The sequence below is a fragment of the Telmatherina bonti genome (assembly GCF_933228915.1).
Source record: "Telmatherina bonti genome assembly, chromosome: 22".
NCBI classification, from domain to species: domain Eukaryota; kingdom Metazoa; phylum Chordata; class Actinopteri; order Atheriniformes; family Telmatherinidae; genus Telmatherina; species Telmatherina bonti.
Window position 1 is genome coordinate 8736087 of NC_136631.1, and position 21489 is coordinate 8757575.

Sequence of the window (21489 nt, forward strand, 5' to 3'; positions counted from 1 at the left end):
CTAGTGGTCCCTCCACTTTCTCCTTCCTCCAGCTGAGCCTGTCCACTCGTTTTATACCTCCCTTTCCCTTATCATCTTCTCCTCTCCTCCCCTGATATATACTCTCCTACATCTCTCCAGGCCGCTTTCTCAACGGCAGCTACTGCTCGTTTGAAGAGGGTGAGTGCAGCTGGCAGCCAATAGCAGGCCGAGGTCTCTCCTGGAGAAGATTCCAGTCACCAGCCAAGGCAACCAGACACAACTGCCCTTCATCAGGTAGCGTATATCTATCTTGTGAGATAATGACCACTGTTCAGATCTAATGGTGAGAAAGCTCGTTTGCAGACTCTCTTAAGTGTGATAGATGCCTCATTAAAATGGACTTCAAAGGGGGAACATTTGATATGAAAGCAAGACTGTGGTATTTCAAGCTTGAGGTAACATTAAATTAACCTCGAGCATTTGAAGCTTGACCAAAACTGCTGATGTGCGAAGCAGCGTATGGCGTTTTGGTCAGAGATCAGCGCGCTACAGTCAGAAGCAGGCTGGGGATAAAAGCTGCCAAGTTGTGGGTTCGGCATGTTGATGCTGCCGCTTGGCTGAAACTCATATCCTCTCAGCTGTTTACAGATGTTTAACAACAGCAGGATTGTCATTTTATGCTGTCTGGTGATTATAGTTTTCATGTGACACAGACTTGAAAAGATAAACTGTGTTAATTGCTCCTCTGAAAGCCTTTACCTTGAACGGATTTGGATGCATACTGACACCGGTTCTCTGTGTTTTTGCTAAGGCGCTACGTTCACTGTGGAAGGAGGTCAGTCTAAAGGTCAGCGGGGCTCAGCGCTGTTGAGGAGTCCTCTGTTCCCGCCTCCTCTCAGAAACTCTCCATGCAAGGTGAGTCTTTTCAACCTGTTTTTTTTCTTGCATTTGTTGTTACATGTTAGCAAGTTGCAGTAAAACATCACTAATAACCCACCCACAGAAGGGCTGTTGTTATTTTTAAACCTTATGTGTTTAGTTTTACACATAAGTACATGAACAGCTGAGGACTGCGAGAGTTCTTCTAGACAAAAGCCTGTTTAGTCATCTTAAGCTAATGCTAATGCTAATGCAGGTAAAACTATACAGGTTCATTTATGCTCCCTTTGACAAGGAAAATCCTTGTCAGATGTTGTCAAACGACACAGCCCACATAATCCCTCACATCCACATTATATTTCTCCATATTACATAGTTAAGTCAGCACAATACGGTGGCCCTGAAGTGCAAACCACAACAACAAAACAAAAAACACAAACTACAAAACAAAAACACGCAACAACAATTAGGAAACCGCAATAAATTGAAAATGACAACAACAATTAGGAAATACACAATGACAAATTAAAAAACACGACAAATTTAATTAACACTACAAAACACTACAAAAAATTCTAAAAAAAAAAAAAACACAACAAATAAAACAAAAAAAAGATAAAACACAATGACAAATAAAAAAACGACAACAAACTTAGAAAAAGCACAACTACATTAACATACGGGAAGACGTAGGTACCAGCGGGCAACAGGAGAAATCGCTGATTGGACGATGGTGCCCGACGGCTTTTGAACCGGAAGTTGTAGTTTTGTACCTGGTTCAGTTTGGAGTAGAGGAAAGGCTGAAGTACTAAATTCATTGTGTTAAATACTGCAGAAGTGTTGGAAGTAGTTTCAGTGTGCTGATTGAGACACATTGTGTGTAAAGTGTGTAATAATCAAAATATTCTTGGATAGCAGCAGCTATGTTTGGGCTCCGGGTTACGTTCATGTTTTGAAAACTGCGCTACGTACACGACAACTTCCGGTTCAAAAGCCGTCTGGCACCATCGTCCAATCAGCGATTTCTCCTGTTGCCCGCTGGTACCTACCTCTTCCGGCATGTTAATGTAGTTGTGCTTTTTTTAAGTTTGTTGTCATTTTTTATTTGTCATTGTGTTTTATTATTTTCTTCATGTTTTTTTTTATTTGTTGTGCTTTTTTTCAGAATGTCTTGGTAGTGTTAATTTAATTGATTGTGTTTTTTAATTTGTCATTGTGTATTTTTTTAATTTTGTTGTCATTTTCAATTTGTTGCTGTTTTTTAATTTTGTGTTGCGTTTTTTGTTTTGTAATTGTGGTTTGCACTTCAGGGCCACCGTAGCACAACCTTATGTTGGCACGATTACATAAGGTTACATACGGTTACTGCCTACAACCGTGGCAACGTGAAGAACATGTGGACGTATGAGAGCAGTGAAATGGTTGTGTACATAAATTAGCTTTAAATATTAAAACTGCATCAGCTGGTTGAAAACTTTAACATCCAACTTTTGAGTGTTTTTAGTCAACTTGTTGTGAAGGAAGTCTGACATGGTGCCATTTATTTGAATAATAAACCACACTGCTGCACATTCACAAACCGAATCCAAAGAAATGAGCATTATTTAGTAGAATAGTATTCATGACACATGAAAAGCTGAAAATTGTCTTTTTTCTAGTTTCCATTAAGAATCCTGGTCAGAGTTTGGGATGCAGTTTGTGAGTCTGTAGCATATTCCAGGTTTTTCTTTGTTTGGTTTGGTTACTAAATGACCTGGGTGTGTTACTAGCATAACAAGTAACCTCGGAAGTTGTTTTCTTGACAACATTTTGGCAAATTAGGCTCCCAGCAATAACATAACGATTTAAAACACAAATATAATCAGCCCAGACTAACATGTAATTACTTTACAGTGACAGTGTCATTGTTTTAACGTTTGTGATCCATCATTAGTAAGAAAATTATATTTTTTAAAATGATGTTTTAGTTCTGCTCATAGTGTCTTTTTAATGCCTCCCATCAGAACACGTAGCTTCACCATTTTATTTTTCCACTCTGTTTCACAAAATTCCACCAAATAAATCCAACATAAGGAGGCTGTGCTTGATTTTTATTTATTTTTTATTCACGTGTTGCAGCAGCTGAGGGTCAGAGTTAAATATTTCACAGCACAGCGACCTCTAACCTTTTGCATGTTTTCTTTGCAAATTCATCATGGAAGCAGGGAGGGAGGTAAAAGCAGGGGAGATGGAAGTGAGAGGCTGATGCAAAGGTTGTGCGTGTGTGTGTGGGGGGGGGGGGGGGGGGAGCAGACAAAAAGATGATAAGATGATTCAAGTGATGAAGTTATGTGGTGTATTTATGTGTTTGGTTTACGAACGAGTTCCGTTCCTAAGCTGCGGCGTAACCTGAAATTCTGAGTAAGTGTCACGATGGCGTGGAGGTTTGCAGCCTAAATGCAGAAACAGGAGCCAGGGATGCAGAAAAAAACCCATTTTTAATCCCAACAAACTAAACTGAAGGCAAATTAACATGGAGATGCAAGAACATGAAGCTGACAAAATGAACCTGCAACTGAGAACATAAACCAAGGGGTATAAATGCATGGAGGGAGTAACTACCAACAGGGGAAATAAATCACAAAATCAAACCAGGTGAGCTACATAACATTAAAAGTAAAGATGAGGGAACTAAACATGGAAAACTACTAAATAAAACAGGAAACCGGTGGCACAGTGGTTTGCACCTCACAGCAAGAAGTTTGCTGGTTCGATCCTCAGCTGTGTGGAGTTTGCATGTTCTCCCCATGTATGCGTGGGTTCTCTCTGGGTTCTCCTGCTTCCTCCCACTGTCCAAAGACATGCATGTTAGGTTGATTGGTTACTCTAAATTGCCCCTAGGGGTGAGCTTGAGCGGTTGTTTGTCTCTGTGATGGACTGGCAAGCCGTCCAGGGTGTACCCCGCCTTTCACCCAAAGACTGCTGGGATAGGCTCCAGCTTCCCTGCATTGGATTAAGTGGTTAATGAACGAATGAATATACATACTATACATCATATTAATGGAAAAACAGTACAGGCAATTAAAATAGATATTTCAGTTAAAACTGGAAGAGCGCAAACCTCCATCAAGCACAATGTTTTAAGAATCCTTTGAAAGGTTCCTGGATCCAAACGGTGATCCGCCAAAATTTAATCAGTTCTTCCTTTTTACTTTTCCAACAACTCCTGAAAATTTCATGAAAATCCGTCCATAACTATTTGAGTTATTTTTAACACAAACACCAGTAAAACAACCTCCGCGGCGGAGGTAAGAAAATCTACCGAGGCGTCGTCTCAGCCTCCGCGTCACGCGTACTAAGAGCTCATATGGAACCTCATAACTTCTAAACTTCTTCTGTGTTTTTTTTTTTTTAATTTGCATTTATTTATTGAGCATCATAAAGTCAAAAACAACACAAGTCGAGAACTGCGTAATGGAAGAAGCACCACATTCCCCGAGAGCTTCATGGCGAGCAACCAGTGATTAGCCATGATTCCAGATTCACACTCTCCATCTTTGTCTTTTTACTTTTGTCTTTTAGTCCAGCTTCCATTTCTGCTGTTAAGGTTAAAGTAAACCGTCTGCCGTGGACAACTATGTTCCAGATATGAGACTGGGGTGTTAGCGCCAGACGCTTGCAGTCATATTACACTCGTAGTTCATGACGCAGAGCCTTCAGTGTTGATGTGAAAGCGGTCAACATGTGGTCTTGCCGTTAACGTTAAGGCTTCTATCAACCAACAGGCGCGAAGCAAACACTAAAAGTGTTGAATGTTGTCAGCAGGCTTCAGTCAGCATCTGTTCCACTTAAACGGTGAAATAAGAATTATACTTTTGGCTCTGAAAACGCTGCAGCTTTAAGATGTACACTCCCTTTCCCTTTTTAATCCTGTGACATCCTGTGTTGTTTAATGTGAAGTTGTTTTAGACCCTACACATCCCCCTGGAAACAACCTCACTGTACCGACTCCTGCTTGAGCAGCACAGTTTGAAAGAGAAAAAAACCCAACAAATTGTAATCCTGATTGAATTCTATTAATCTTGAGTAATTAGAAGTGAGCAGATGGCTGTAAGTGATTAATCTCAGTGCAGTTTTAGGTGCATCCCTCCCTCGACTGACAACACATTTGGCTGATTTACTTGTATTCTGAAAGTACTGGAAGGAGGGTGAAGTTGCCGCTCGGTTGGCTGAACTGACAAGTTTTGTTTTTCACAGAAACCGTCGGTCCAACTTTCTGGAAACTTGTCCTGAATAGTAAATGATTTGTGATCTGCAGGTGCGGTTCTGGCTTTGCTTTGGCGGCCCGCAGAAGGGCTCGCTGTCTCTGTGGATCATGGAGAACAGCACAGGACCTGATGAGAAGCGCAGACTGTGGCATTCGGCCGGGGAGCCCAAATCTGACAGAGGCTGGAAGATCATCACTCTCCCCCTTTATGGACTGGCAGACTGGTAAGACTCACCTGTTTCCCCACACGACAGGCGGCTGTGATGTTGACGAGGCAGTGTGTTGACTGTCGGAAGCATTCACAGGAAGACTACTTTTCCTCTTTAAAGGAGTTTTTTATGTCCTGCCCTGAAATTTTTAAAAGAAAATCACATTATGCTCATTAGGACTCCTCTTTAATTTGCTAAATCCAAAGTCAGATGACATGCTGCCCACTTCATGTCTGCATGAAAGCAGTGTGTGAAAAACTAAGTAAACACTCAGAACTTGTAAAGGAATTCAGATGTTAAGCAGCACTTAGCAGCAGCGTTCTCACAGCAAGAAGGTCGCTGGTTCGAGCCTCGGCTTGGGGGGAGGTTTGAACAGTGGCCTTTCTGTGGAGTTTGCATGTTCTCCACATTTATACGTAAGTTCTCTCCAGGTACTCCGACCTTCTCCTGCTGTCCAAAGACATGCATGTTAGGTTAAAGCTTGTAACATCCTCCACGAGACGCACGTCTGCAGCGGGGAGGGATCACTGCGGGGGGCGATGTCTGCTTTTATGTGGGAACCCGGTTGTTACCTCCGCCGAGGAGGTTGTTTTCCCGCCGTCTTTTTGCTCAAGATAACTTAAAAGGTTACAGATGGATTTTTGTAAATATTTCAAGAACTGTTTCTGCTCTCCGAGTGCTTTTCTAGTTTCATATTTTGCAAGCAACTTCGTACGGGTCGTGCACGCCTCTGGGTCCCAATGTTTTAATCCCACATGTAAAAATGTTCGTACTTTCTCACCACCTCGATCAGCTGTTTTATTAAAACGATCCGTTTTGCCAGCAACAGTAAACACACGGAAGCAGCAACTCCGCTTCATGCTTTCTCCGTGTTAACCACGCCCACCTCACATGTCCGACCAATCACATGATACCTCTTGGAGCCCCGCAAGAAAAAACTTCTGCCAGCCCGATGTGTCAAGAACTGTCCTCAAACACGTCCGCGAGAACAAAATGACATCATTTTCTTCTCGGCGCCTCGAGAACAAGAAAAAAGTTCTCACTTCTCGTGTAGGATGGAACAGGCTTAAGTTAAGAGTGACTAAATTTTGGCGACTGCTATTTAGTTCATAACTTAAACATTTTTTCACAATTTACCTGATTGTTATACAGAAATCCCAAATGTAATGTTGGTTTTTCTTGCTGCTTTACATGGATAAATGTATTACCACCAGTTCAAGCGCCGCTTTCGTGGTGTTTAAAGCATGTTTGCAATGTACTGACAAGTTGCTATGATAATAACATCAATACATCTTCAGATTCAAAGGGGCTTTATCTGAAAATATGTTCATTTTGCCAAAGGAAATGTGAAATAAAAGCAAAAATATTTATTGATAAATTAGAGACCCGAAGCATCTTATTGGACTCTGATGGAGGACAATATAGTGTGACATCATCAACAGCAGATCTGACCACCAGAGCACACCTGGTACCTACAACGTCGATGCCCAGCAGCATCCAGAGGCTGAAGAACTCCCATTTACAGCCGTTGCTTCTGGAATGCAGTGTGACGGGCCGAGCAGTGAAGCACAGTCAGGCACAGGTTTAAAGTTCAAAAATAGGGTTTTTATGATGACACAAAAAAAAAAAAGTCATCATAACATAAATGAATAAATCAGGCCTATAAAAGAGGTCAACTTAACAAAACTATAATCAAAGAACTTGTAACAAAAGTAACTCAAGCAACAAAATGAAACCAACTGACCAAACAAATGATACACAAGAGGAAACTTAAATAGTGGCCGATCAGCCCAAACAAGAGGCAGAGGGGATGACACACAACGAAATGAACAAAAGAAAACCCTAAATTCCCATTTCTGCCACTGGTCTGGTCCAGTTATCTGCGCCACCCCGTGGCCACCTGCTGGTTCACAGCCAGCTGCTGAAACTCAAGGAAAAAGAAAACAAATGAAAACAATCATCACAACATAAACTAAAATGCGCGCTTTTTCAGAATAGTTGTGACGCTACATGAAACTAATATCTAACAAAAATATTGGTCTGTAAATTAAATCCTGGTTAAACAAAATAAATCTAAGTGTATGTGTGGTGCATTTTAATGTCACCCATGTGTGGCTGTAGACACAGCCATCACAGTGACGTTGCGGCTGACATTTGCCGTGACACACTTTAGCAAGCGGATATCGATATGCCGGACGTTTGGAACATGCAGCTTCGCTTTTTCTACAAACACAGGAAGACTTTATCAAAGAAAAAGAGAAATGGACAGAACAAGAATAAAGATAAGACTGAGTCTTTTAGTCTGGGGCAGGGGTGCCCAGTTCCGGTCCTCGAGGGCCACAATCCTGCAGGTTTTCCATGTGTCCCTGCTCCAACACACCTGACTCAAACTACTCAGTCATTGTGCAGAATTTCATTGGCTGTTGGATCCATTTAAAGGAAGCCAGGTGTGTTGGAACAGGGACACATGAAAAACCTGCAGGACAGCAGCCCTCGAGGTCCGACTGTGGGCACCCCAGGTCTAGAGAGAGCTAACGGTACAGGTAGGATGCAGGATGGGTTCGCCTGCGATGGGAGGTATGTCACGCAGAAAACCTGACAAAGTTCCGTCATGCTTCTTTACGGCAAGAATAAGACTTCTCTCTTCTCTGGAAATGCTTGTTCATAATGCAAATGCAAGAGAGCAGTGGTAAAAAAAGAGATGATGATTTGGGCTTGACCAGGACGCCTTGCAGTTATCGAGTGCACCATGAACTCCTCGGCTGACTGAATTATTCAAGAGTCTGACAACGAAAGCTCAGCTGAAAGTTGCTCATGCAACAGGACAATCCCAAACGTTGCAGGAAATTTATGCCACAATAGTTGCAACATTAAAGAATCAAGGTGTTGAAAAGGTCCAGTCAGAGTTCTCCCCTCTGCCTGATGGGACAGCTGTGGTTGGACCTTCAACAAAAGCTACAAACCTCCATGAACAGAAGCTAAGTTGTGAAAAAAAATGGATCAAAGTTGCTTCACACACGTCAGAGACTGAAAACACGGTGTGGAAAATGATCTCTGCAAGCCAAGACTGCTGAACTGTTATATCACAGGGTGGAGGTTGTTTTTCCACACACAGCATCTGCATTTTGGCTTTTGTCTTGTTGATCTGAGGACCTATTTAGCTCTTTTTAAGAGCTTGTGAAGATCATATGATCATTAAACATGTTACAACTTACTGTTCTGGCATTTTCGATGTGACTGGAAGAGAGAAAGCCGTCACAAATGAAGATCTGGTTTCATTTTTAGGGAAAGATTTCGTCTCAACTTCACAAAATTAATGAATCCCATGGTGGCCTATAAAATAGACTTTCCGTGTGCACAACTGTAGAAAAGACACACTTCTCCTTTCTTTCTTTTCCCTTCTTGCCTGTGACCAAGTGAAGAAAATCAATACACAAAACTCTCCAGTCTCCGTGCCTTCCAATTAGCTTCAGCCCTGATTTCCCCTCCACGAAAAAAAGAAATTAAACCAAAATCAAATAAAGAGAGAAAAAAGAGAAAAGTCTGAAAAGGCATTTCATCTTTGTTTGCCTGACTGGGGGTTTCTTTGCTATTCAAGCTTAGATAATCCTGCTCCCCTGAGAGTGATTAAATTTTGATTCCTGGGTTATGTAGTCAGCTTTGCTTGTGCTTTTAATTAGAATGTCATGTACATAACCACTAGGTGAACCTCCCAGACAATGGCCTTCGTGGAGCTTAAATTGAATCAGAAATACAGCCTAAAGTGCAGGAAAATGTCAGGAAATAGGACGGCACTGAATGTAGGCTGTATATCACAGCAAATTCACAAAATTATGGCAGAGAAGTGAGATAATAACTGTATCAAGGATTGAAAAGGGGGGATGCGTCTTGCTTTGCACTAAAACTATCAAATCTGCAAATATTTGATGCATTTAAAACCTACTAAAATTACAGTTTGAATAAATTATGGGTTCATAGTGTTGATCTAACAGACCTTTGATCATTTTTAATTATAAGCAAATAAATAAATAAAACAGACCTTTGATCCAACATCCGATGCTGAGGAAGGGTTTACAACGGGGGTCTGCAACCTCTGGAGGCCCAAGTTGCTCTTTGGATCTTCCACAGATGATTTTACATGTAGAAATAATTACAAGTTTTTGATGCAGACGGACTGACAGTTTTGTCGTCCTCCTGCATCGGTGACACACATTGGTTCATTTCATGGGGGCTCAGTAGTGGTGTGTAAGCAGGGTAGGAAAGCCTACGAAAGCAGAAAAGAATAAATGTAATCATTACATTTTAAAAAAGTTTTTATTTTTTACACATTCTTTTGTAAATATCTTTATATAATCTTTGAAATGATAATTTTGTAAAGCCTGCAGAAGCTTTTGAGTTGAGAGCAAGCGGCAACCTCCGGTGGTTAAAAGTGAAGCCGATGCGGAAGTGCATAAAACTGCAGTTCCCCCTTCATCCACTAGGAGCTCCAAAACAGAGCAAATCCCCATAGACTCCCATGTTAAAAAGACCAACTTCACAGCAGAAATAAACATGTTTACAGCCTGGTACAAAAATCCATGTTAGGTTTAATAGGTCAGGTTTACCTTCATGACAACTGTGGGGGGAGTGAATTTTTTCTAACTCGCCCGTTTAAAAGTAATTTAATCTCGAAGTTCGGCATATTTAGGGGCGTGTCCTTTTGATTGACAGGTACCAATCTCCGGCTTCAAGTAAGAAGAACGTAGAACAACCGCGGTTTTTAGCCGGTTAACAACGTGACTTAGCTTTAGCCCGCTTACTTCCGTTAGCTGGTTAGCTCCTGTTATCTCTGTTAGCTTTTAGCTACAGAAAGCTCGGAGTTCGCTCGATATCAGTCATCCACCATGATGCTCACGGCTGCCCTCTTAGCTTCACCTCTTTGCCCATATTTGTATTTTCTGGGCGAGACGATGCGCATGACGCTGCCAACATGGCGACGGTAGGAACCGCCCACTGAGCTACAATTCAGCTCTACAGAAACCTATGGGTGACGTCACGGAGACTCCATTTCTCTATATACAGTCTATGGTTGAGAGGGATGGCATGTGGTACTTTTCATAGCTTAATTAAAAACAACTCAACAGCACCTCCTGCTGGCCAGGCAGAGAAGCTGCACAAGTAACTCGCTGCATGGCGGTCAAAGCAACGTTTTCTATTAAAGACACAGCGCTACTCTGCTTCTTTTATCATCATAAAGATGTGTGTTCATGCATGTGCAGTCAGTTTTACATTACTGGGCTATACCAATGGTCTACGTATGTTTCAAAGAATTAGTGAGTGATGGTTCACTCTAAAGCTAGCTAACAGGCTAACTGACAGGATTACCTCACTAGAGAGGCTTAAATTATTTCCGTGTCTTTTTTCTCTTGTGGAAAAACATCAACTTACTGAGTGCCATGACATAAAAAGTTAAATGGTAGAGTCAGGGGACTTTGCAAGTTTTTTAAGTTTATAATCTTGATTTAATTTAGATTAAGCAGGCACTTGGCACCTGCCTACATATATAAGTCATCTACCAAACACTAGAACTCACGGCAAATGCTTGGGGCTTAGCGATCTGTCACTTAGTACAGAAAATGGAACAAAACCACCAGAAATCCAGGAAACTGTGTTCAATTGTACAGCTGACACACAACCAGTGAAAGGAACAAACCAGGAATAAGACAACCACATCAACACCACGCTAAAGAAAAATATCTAAAAAAAAGACGCAGAAGTGAGAGGAACAAAAGAAAAAACTGTGGTTTTATTCTGCTGGTGTTTTGGACAATTGTAAACAACTTTATAGGGGTAAATTATCGCTACTGACCTGTCTGAAAACACAGAAGTGACACATGAACACTACCCACTTGTCAATAAACTGACGTAACCACGGCAACAGCAGCAACATATGACAACGTTTGAAACAGAGGTCGCCATTTACGTTCATAAGTGAACAGAAATTATGTATTTTTCTTTTCATTTGTCTGGAAACTATTTGCTTTTTCCTACATGATTTATCAGAATTATCTAAATCCCATAAAAGAAAATGTTGCTGTGTTGATTATTTAGACAAAAATGTCATCCCATCACCGTTATAAAGACTTCTACGAGTTGCATGGCAACGTTAAAACCAGTTCTCTTTTCCAATAATAATTGCCACCAATGTGCAATCATATTTTTGTTTGGAGCAAAGCTGCCTCTATCTATGCCAGATGGAAAAGGGTAGATCTATTCCACTATATTTTAATGTCAATCATAATGGTGGTATTTGGAGAGCCTGATATTTTCAGAGGTGAGACATGAAGTAGAGTCATCCTGCAGCGTCATTTCTCTCCTCTTCCTCTAATGTAGAAGCAGAAAAAGCTGGTAGCTCTGGATCTCAGTGTGTGTTCTGAGTGTCATCTTTCTATAACGAACCGAAAACATTTTGTTGTTGCAGTCGGACATGTTAGAAAATAAAATCATTAACTTTCCTGTAGAAGAGTCGGATGAGAGAACCCAAACCTCTCATTTCTGCTGGCTAAATTTAACTAAACAGAAACACCTGCTTTGGTTTAAAACATCAGCCCTTTTTTTTTTTTTAAAGCTCATAGATTTAATGTTATATCTTCATGTCTGCCTGCAGGTGGTCCTGCCTAACAAATATACAAGCACATAACCCTGTAAAATGGGTTTTAGTGTTGAAATATGCATGAAACTCACTTAGTCAGGCCGTTTTTATCAGTACAGACAAAGATCAGCAGAAGCCATGACTCCCTGCCAGATCTCTTAAAGAACAATGCATGTTTCCTCGCATCATTTCATCCAGTTGCTATCAAAACATTGACAGATTGTGTGGTTATTAAAGCAGCTCCCTCCTCCCGCAGGTTCTGGCTCCAGTTCAGCATAGAAGATGGACCTGGACCCGGTTCAGCCATCTCTCTAGACAACATCTCTTTCAGTATGGACTGCTTCTTGGCATGTGAGTACTATGAAAATGTTTTTATCTTCTATTGTAATGATTGCTTGATTACCTGAAGCACATGCGTTCTGTGTCACTAAAAGCGATAATCAGTGCAGGTGTGGCCATCGCAGACGCTCTAAGTGCTTTATAATAACAGCATATCGTCGTCTTCGTGCAGCTCATTACGTTCTCAGTCAAGACAATTTAATGAAAACTTTACAGACGCCGCAGCGCTATTAAGAATGATCTTTGTTAAATCTACCAAGGCTTTGGCTTTACGTAGATTAACTTGGAAAGGCTTTATGGAAATGACATGTAATTACATGCCTTTAAAAGTCTGTCTTTGAGAGGCTTTTATGGCGTGTGAAATGTCAGAACTGTTACCGGCTGATTGATAGCGGTTTATGTTCCAGTTGTTTTACTGTTGGCTCGTAAAGGTCAAGCTTCATGTCACCTCTCCAGATATTTTCGTGTTATAACTGAGATGGTTTATCGGTGTAAAAAACAGGAGTGAGATGACAAGCATGTAAGAATGAGAATGAAAGGTTAGGAGTTCAGTCCCCCCCCCCCCCCCCCCCCCCCCCCCCCCACCACATCTCTGCCAAACTGAGGGAGCCTGCTTTGAACTGTGACAGGAATAGTAATGACTGAACATCTCTGGGCCTGAATATAGCTCCAGCTATGAGAACTGTGTAAAAACACGAGGCGCCACCCTGGTTTTATTAACTTTTTTCCCCCCCTTCTGTCATTTGATGCTTGTAAGTTAATTACTACACTGATTCTATAAACGTGTTTAGCCAAAGGTGAGCAGGTTTGGTTTGAGTGTCAAAAACAATTCAATTAGAGATGGTTTGTTGGAAATTGTTTAGTTGTTATCACATCTATTGAAGCGCATTATCTAGATTCCAATTTTCAAAGTGGTGCAAATAATCTATTTTGTGTCACCTTCAGATGATGTTTGCGTTTAATGAGGGCAGATACAATCTCACCACAGTTAATCAGCTGAATGTGATGTGAGGAATTGCCGGTGAAGCTGCATCACGCGGGCTTACTGGGCTGAAGATGCTTTATTTATAAAGACATGACATTTTACAGCAAATTTGTGTTTTCCTCTGCAGCTGCATCACTTATCAGGTGGTGGAAAGTTCTCCATCTATACCTGTTGTCTGCCAGCCACATGCATTTCTCACCTGTCAGTCCGAGCTGTTATGGATGATGGAGCTTTAAGAGACATGGTTTCCAAGAGCTATTGCTCTGATTAGCATGACCGAGCTCACAATGGATCCGGGCTGCATGGCACAGCTTTGTGATGGGTTTCGGTGGGAGAACCTACCTGGAACGCATTATGCAGAGGATCAACCATCCATGGCCTTTTCCCTTCTCTTCTCCAAGCGGTGGTGTAATGTATATCTTGGCACGCTTGTGTGCTTGATGATGCATCTGTTGCCCTTCAAGTGTTGGACCCGGCTGTCAGTTTTAGCATTTTATTTTCATCCGGCATCATTAAATTAGTTTATTGGGTTAGACAGCACAGGAAGTTCATCCTTCTCTCTCTCTCTGGTGTGTGTTGGCTCTCTTTCCATGCAGCTACATTACCAGCAGCACCGGCTACTTCCGTAGAAACTCCCAAACATTAGCGTTGCCTCATTACAGCCGGTCATCCACTTTGACTGCTGCTTGGTGTCCTTATGGCTGGTTTTTCCACAACTCCGTTGGAATTGTCTGTTTTGCTTTCTGAAAACTGTGTAGATACAGATTAAAAACAAGTCCCATCTGTTTTTTTTTTCCCCCTACGTCTCAGCTGGCTGTTGTGTTCAGAATCATCAATCGTTCCTGTAGGAATAACAGAAAAGAGATATGAAGACATCATCGCTGTTAATTAAAGCAGGTATTTTACAAGCCCCATTTGTCTTTCAAAGTGAAGACATGTGGGAGCATTTAAAGCACTTTATTCCACACCTGAACCTCATTTATAAAACTGACGTTGGATTATTTGAATGAAGTGAAACTTATTTAATTCAACTTGTAGGTTTTCTGACTCAGCAGCTGATAAGAAAAGTCACTAAACTGGTTCAGATCTGGTTGAATCCAGTTGAATTCTGATTTCTTCTGATTAAACTCCAGTTTGTTTGGGTTCAGTGCGATACAGGAGCACGTTTTTCTTCTGTTTTCTGCTTCCAAGTAGCAGAAGATCCTGAACATTTGTTTTCCTCACTGTTCAAATCTTTGCAGCATCAAAACATACTGAATAAGTTGGTCATCCTCCAGTAGGCATTACTGGGCAAAGCACAAATTAAATGTTAAATCCAACTGTGTCCTCTGAGAATTTCAGTAGCTAGACTTCACACACCCACATTTATCCTCTAAGCATATAAAAGTTTTGTTTTTCTCCCAGTTCAGTCGTAAATCTGGATATCACGGCAGCTTTACGACCAAGTTTCCAGCATTCTGGAAGTTTGTCTCTTATAGCTTCAATACAGAAATCCAAACTAGCCTTGCAGTAATTATTAATCTAAATGAGTCCATCTTACAATATGTACTCTGCTGAGTTGAAACGCCATAGATCTGTTGAAGATTTAAGATATTTGGGGGTAGTATCCAGGCTGAAACAAGGTGTCTGGCCTCTTGTGGGCTGCAGATAGCTTGCAGTTCGAACACACAGCCACGCCTGGCTGTTGACCTGCCCTGTGGATCAGGCTGCTCTGCGCTGGACCTGAACCGGTCCTTGTTCTTGCTGCAGCAGCATACCAATGCCGCGTACGCCTGCTCAGCCTGTTCCACAGCTCTGCAGCCGCACGTTGCTATGCTCAGAATAACAACGCAGTCGGTTGTATTAGCAACTCCGCTGAAGCTACGAGAAGTTGCCGAACGCATGTTTGAGGCATTTTCCAAACTAAACAATCATGATGGTCACTTGTATGTTGTGTTTGATCCATCAAATCTGCACACAAACTCTATCTGTATGAAAGCTCTAGGGCAGCAGTCTTAGACAATCATATTTATTTGCGGATTACAGAGCTATGGAATGAGCTATCGATTCTCTGGCTGCTAGATTTTTGGAAAGCAGTGCTGAGGTTTTAAAGCTCTGAAGACAAAATTACAACCCGAGACATTTTCTCAGCTGAGACCACCGGCCACAGCGTTTCAATTTGTTTCAGAGCTGCTTAGAAACCAAACTGAGGGTTTCTGGATCGAGCAGAATTTTAATGATCAATATTTCCCAGAGCAACAGGTGACGTCTCGGCTCAGTCGCTGATTAAGGTCAATTCATTTGCTGTAATTCAAAGCGAGCAGGCTTCCTTTGACCAAAGAAGAATACTCCGGCGCTTTAGCTTTCTAAACCTCTCAGCTGCTGAGGGAGTCCCCCGCCATATTGTCATAAACGGTGAGATTTCTGCCGGAGGTAACAGGGGAGCCCGGATGGAGGAGCGGGAGTGTTGTTGTGCTAAAATGATTACAGAGATAAAGATGAAAAGTGCTGTTTTTGCCCCCTGATACCTCCATAATGATGGCAGGGAAAGCAGGCCTGATTTGTTCTCTACAAGGAGGCAAATGACACATTTTGGGCAACTCGTGGTCTCATCACAATTAAGGAGCCTGCACTCAGATTTCGGCTTGATATCGAGCTTGTGAAGCGCTTTTCCGTCACCTTGGAAACAAGAAACTGCTCATTGCTGAATATGAAGCTGTAAATATTGACTCCAGGTGTATTTGTGGATTAAAAGATGAAATAAAAATAAAGGAAATGTGAGAACAAAACCCTCGTAAACCTTTAAATTGTTCTTTCCTGCTGTTTGCCATCCGGGCAGCCCTGTAGGGAATAACACACTGCAAACACACTGCATGTTGTTAAGCTGCTGTGTGAAAGCTTCTTGTTTCTGTTTCAGCATATTTTCCTCTCAAATGACCTTCTCTGTTTGCAGAATGCAAATAAGTCTTAATATGTGGGTTGTATGAATATAAAGTATTGTTTACTCTTTATTGCAAACAATATGGAGCACATTGGCTGTGAGTTATTGCTGGACTGAGGCATTGTGATGATCTGAAACTGTTCAGAGACAATCTGTATGTAATTATTCGCTGACTAGTATTTAGGCAGCAATCAGACCAGTTCAGAAGCCATGAGCTACCATTCTACACTTCCCTAAATCTTTTAGGGTGCATTCACATCAGGACAGTCCGCTAGACTCGGTCCGACTGGGGACTCGGTTCAGTTGTAGGGAGGTGTATCCATGCAGACTGAGATTGTGTTCATGCTGCACTTTGGTCAAATAAGCCAAACCATTAGAATAATATATCCCCATTCCCACCAGAGGTGGCGCTGCACTAAAGACCCGCGTTGTTTCCTCCACTTGCAAGCTAAACATGGAGACGAAACTATCGTTGTTTGGGGTTTCTTATGTTGTCTTATGCAGGTATACTGCAGAAATACTCAGCAACAATGGACGCAGTATGAACACCAGACGATGGAGAGGACTCTTAACGCCATCGCTTTTTATTTACCCACAATGCAATGCTACGTCAAATGCAGGAAGTGAATTTTTTTTGTGACTTTGTAGTCCGCTTCCATTATTTGGTCCACTTGAAATGGACGGAGACCGGCGTTTGTAGGTGGACTCAGCCCGCTTCTTTGGTCCAACTCAGAATTCATTTGGTGTCATCACATTTCCCCAAACGAAGCGGACTTTCCCAGCAAACAAACCAGGATTTGAATCAGAAAGGCTGATGTGAATGTGCCCTTAAAGTGGTCTTGGACGATAGTTCTCCAGCTTTTCTGTTCTTTATCAGCATTACAACACAAGTTTCATTCATTTTCTTCATCACTTTGTACAATTAAGGATTACAGGGAAACTGGAGCCTATCCCAGCAACTATTGGGCGAGAAGCAGGGTACACGCCGGACAGGTTGCCAGCCCATCACAGGGCCAGCACAGAGAAACAAACAACCATGTCACAAATTTCTGACCTTAAAACTCAAAGACAAAGAAACTGCACTTAACAACCTGGAGCATCGCATGGCTAATGTGAAAAGTGTAGAAAGTTAAGAAAAATAGAAATAAACTGAGAGAATAAGATAATAAGACAAGTAATAAGTAAGCAGTATTGATAAGTAATAGTAGTAAGTTAAAAAAAAATAGGAAAAAATAAGTAATAAGACAAGATATCAGATGGACTTTTACTGAATGGAGAGAGCTCAGAAAAGAGATGAGATGCAACACAAATGCTAAATTAGCCTTCATCACAGGATGTCTTTAACACTGATCTGTAAATCATTCAAGCATAAAAATGCTCCTAACTTGCAAGATAAACCAGTTTTATCCGCATATAACAGACAACTTAGCAAAGTACTAGTTTATTGAATCGCTACGAGCAACCTTTCACAAAGACACAAGCGTCATCTGTAAAAAAAAAAAAAAAAGAAAAAGCAAACATAACAGTTTGAAAGGAGGGGGAAAAAAGTATTTTTGTAGTAACTAGTGGTTTTTAACAGGTTATTAACTGAAAACTTGGCTTTTGTCAGGATGGTGAGCAGTGTGTCCTTGACGCATCAGAGGAAACCATCAAGCAAATGAAAAGAATCTGAAAGTCATATCCTGAAGAAATGAGAACAAAGACCAGAAAGACCTGATAGATGTATCTGAGCCTTCAGGTTGATTCATCCCCTGTTGGTTGAATATCCTGTTATTTTCGTGCAACCAGCAGCAAAGCCATGGAGGAAATAAAAGAACTGTTGGGTTGGTCAGAGCTGTTTAAACAGAGATGTTCTCTCCTTGGAAACGCTGCATCGCTGAACTATTTACAGCAACTGTTGGCAGCATGTAGAGACAAACGCATTAGGGAGGGAATAAACTGAAAGCTTCATCTAAATTTATATAAAAACAAGCTAGACCTAAAAATTCAGACTCAAAGTAAGAACACTTTTACTATTTAATATTTGACCCTTTATTCACTTACATTTGCTTAAAAAAAAAACCTGAATTTTTCCTTCTGTGAGTCAGAAAACTTTGTCGGGTATGAGACATTTATTTGCCCATATTGAAATAACTAATTACATTTAATGATAAAAGCTGCTTAACCTTCATCACAGTGCATAAAAAAGTGCATTTTTTTCCTGATAAAACTGCATTCTTTTTCACAAGCAGAAAAAAAATCATGCCTACAAGTTTCAAAAGCACATCTCTTTTTTGCTTATTGTTGTGATAAAGAATGAAAAAATGTCTTTCATTGTCGTTTACATTTATTTCTTGAAAAAAAAAAAACTCACACAGACAAAAATTTATTTACAATATTTCTTTTACTGGTGAAGATCAGAGGTCATTCTACCTTGATATTCTAAGTGAGCAACAGGACTCGATCGTCCTGCTCTGTCCCTCTTTGCATCTTTTACTTGGTCTGCATGCTGATTAGTGTCGCGTACAAACAGAGCGATGATCTCTTTGTTGAAGAACAGCTCAAACAGTTCCCCTTCAGACACATCATTGTCTTCTAAATGTGGCCCTGCTAGTTTACGAACAGTGAACTGTGTTAATGTATTTCGGTGCTTTCATGCGCCGGCAGTGTGCTGAAGGTTAATATAGACTCAGATTGAAAGATTTTCAGTCACATCAAAGCATTGTATTGGTGACACCAGGCGGCATACTCCTCTTATGATCCAGGAGGGTTTCCACTGATGAATGATGTACAGCAGGGGGGGTCACACTCTGCCATGCCATCGTTCCTGCTGCCATGCATCAACTCTGTCTCTTCTTCCAAGCTGTTCCTGGTGATTCAGTCCGCCTGCTATTATTCGTCAAGCTGGAAACTTCACCTTTGGCTTCACATCTGTCTGTGGCCTGAATCTGAGGCTTAAAATCTTACAGTCTGAACGTTGCTTAAGTTGTTTTGCTTAAGAGTTTTTCACAGGATGGGCAGCACCTACATCCAGAACATGTCATGTTCGCCATGTCTGCAAATATCAAAGCACAAAGCATCTTCTTCTTACTGCTTGTACGGCCTTCTCCTTTATCTCCAGTCTGGCCCTGCAAGGACTGGTTCACGCACTATTTTGCAAAAGGCATAGAAGCTATCTAACCTCGCAGGTGAAAGCTGAAACCCTGAACTTACAGCATTAACGGTGAATGTTTCTCTTCTGATGCACAAGATAGCAAATATTACAGACACATTAACATTAATAAATCCTCATTTATTCCATTTTAACTGAAATCTTTTATTATATGTTGTAGTAACCATACTCTACACTGGTTTAAAAGAGGGAAAAAACACACGTTAGCTACCAGTTATCATTGTTAAAATCCCAGTTGGAGCACAATCTGAGGTTAAAACTCTGTATTGTCCTCAGTGATGATCATTAGAATTTCATATGTTGTTTAAAGTCCCAAAAGATCTTGTAAGTCTGTTTTTAGACATCAATTTTTATCGTTCCAGTCGCTATATACCGGAGAGGTATGTTCCTTTGGTGTGTTCCTTTTAACCGCATTGATTTTTTTTTTTTTTTCCCCTACAATCTCTGCAAAGCCTGACCAGATGTGGCCAACGTCTTATACAACCGGGAGCAGTTCACAACCCTCACCCAAAAAGGAAAAAAAAGGGTTTTATCTGTGCTGTGAGCAACCACTGTTTCTCCACCTACACAGAAAACTAAAGATTTCAGTCAGATTTCTTGTAGTTGGAATAAGTCCTAGAGAGTTCCCTCATCTTGGCCTCTTTCAGCCAATCAGGCTGTATTTTGCCTGGAAGACTTAACTCTGGGTTATAATTTGAGGCAGATGAGATCAAGGTGCCAAGAGAGCTTGTGATGTCGGTCCTGGGAAAGCAGTGAGGCTGGAGGCTTGCTGGATTGGTGCAAAACAGCCAGACTGAATGTGCTAACTCATCTACAGCATGATGGAGACGGTGGGGGGGGGGTGGCTTGGAGCTGCCTGTATGGCCAGTGGTGGTACAAATGAAAGGATGACCCCTGCTGGTGGCTCCACATTCTCTGCACCAGTGAGGGGTCTGCAGCTGTTCTGCTTTGTTCACTTCTTCTGCATAACAACACGATTTCACTGCTGAACATGCAGAGAAGGAGATGTTGCCTTTTCAGTAATTGTGTTGTATTTTATTCCAGCCAATGGTGAGTTTCCACCAGTCGCCAGCACAACCAGGACGCCATCAAGACCAACTATGAAGACTCCACCCCCATCCATCAGAACCCCTTCAGAGAGCTTCCCAACCACAGATTACTGTAAGTGTGGGCTCATATCTTCTGCTGTCTTGTGTCTCTACCTCCTCCTGTCTCTGTTTGCTTTGCTTTTCCTTTAGCTGACACCTCACACTCACACACACATCTAGGTTTGTGTGCATTAATGAGTCACTGCTCCCCTCCATGTGCCCAGAATGTATGGCCTGCAACAAAGTAAGTGTGCCCTCTGCTGGCGTGCGGCGCATCCAGAGCCGAGCGAGGGCTGGAGAGATCTCCTTTGGCATTAAATGGAGCAGGACGGGCAGTTTTGAAGTGTAAAATCCTCCAATTTGTCTCCTGAGAATGTCAACGGAGCCAGTTACTCTGACTTGACATTTTCTACCCTGTACTCTCTCACTTCTCTGCTTCAAAAGGGTAAAGACAAGCAGAGGTTCAATTTCTATAAGTCATACGTTGGAGTTACTTTCATATCAAACCTTCTCTAGAGCGCACTTCTTCAGCAGGAAGCTTTAAAGTACTTCAAGTGCATGTTGGACTTGTTGAAGCTTGACTGCTGTGAGCTATCTGACATCTTTACATATCAGCATTACCATTTTTTCACCTGAAATTATTCCCATGAAGCTGTTTTTATGGATGTAAAAAACATCCAAGTATTTTAAGCTCCCAAACTCTGACTTTGTAATTGTATTCATATGTGTCTTGTATGCCGTTCGATGCTCTTAAATCCAGCATATGAACTTTGGAGAGTGCAGGCGCTCCATTTCAAACTGGTCACACAACCACTAATAAAACCAAACAGCCTTTAAACGCTGAATAAGCTTGATAGCAAACATGAACAGATTGGTTGCTTCTGATTTCTGCATTCTGCAAGTCCACAAATAACACAAGCTAGAGGAGAATAATGACCCGAGTGGTGACATTTTGTAAAGGCTAAGTAAAAAATAGAAAGAATTTCCTCAGACTGTTTACCTTTCTGTGGGATTTCTGTCTGGTTGTTTTGCCTCAAAGTAAAGCTGGAGGTGGCGAGCTTGCTCAAAAAGCTTCTTTCA

General features: G+C 41.4%; 1 protein-coding gene across 1 annotated transcript in view; it reads left to right on the plus strand.

Annotated features, from left to right (window-relative positions):
• Positions 1-21489, plus strand: part of alk (ALK receptor tyrosine kinase) — a gene marked incomplete at both ends in the record, with an annotated part of 582154 nt that overhangs the window by 503585 nt on the left and 57080 nt on the right. Inside the window, 5 exons of the mRNA XM_079262769.1 lie at positions 121-255; positions 773-876; positions 5138-5310; positions 12183-12277; positions 20366-20482. Of these exons, the coding sequence (XP_079118895.1) occupies positions 121-255; positions 773-876; positions 5138-5310; positions 12183-12277; positions 20366-20482 (624 nt within the window). The remainder of the gene's footprint in view (positions 1-120; positions 256-772; positions 877-5137; positions 5311-12182; positions 12278-20365; positions 20483-21489) is intronic.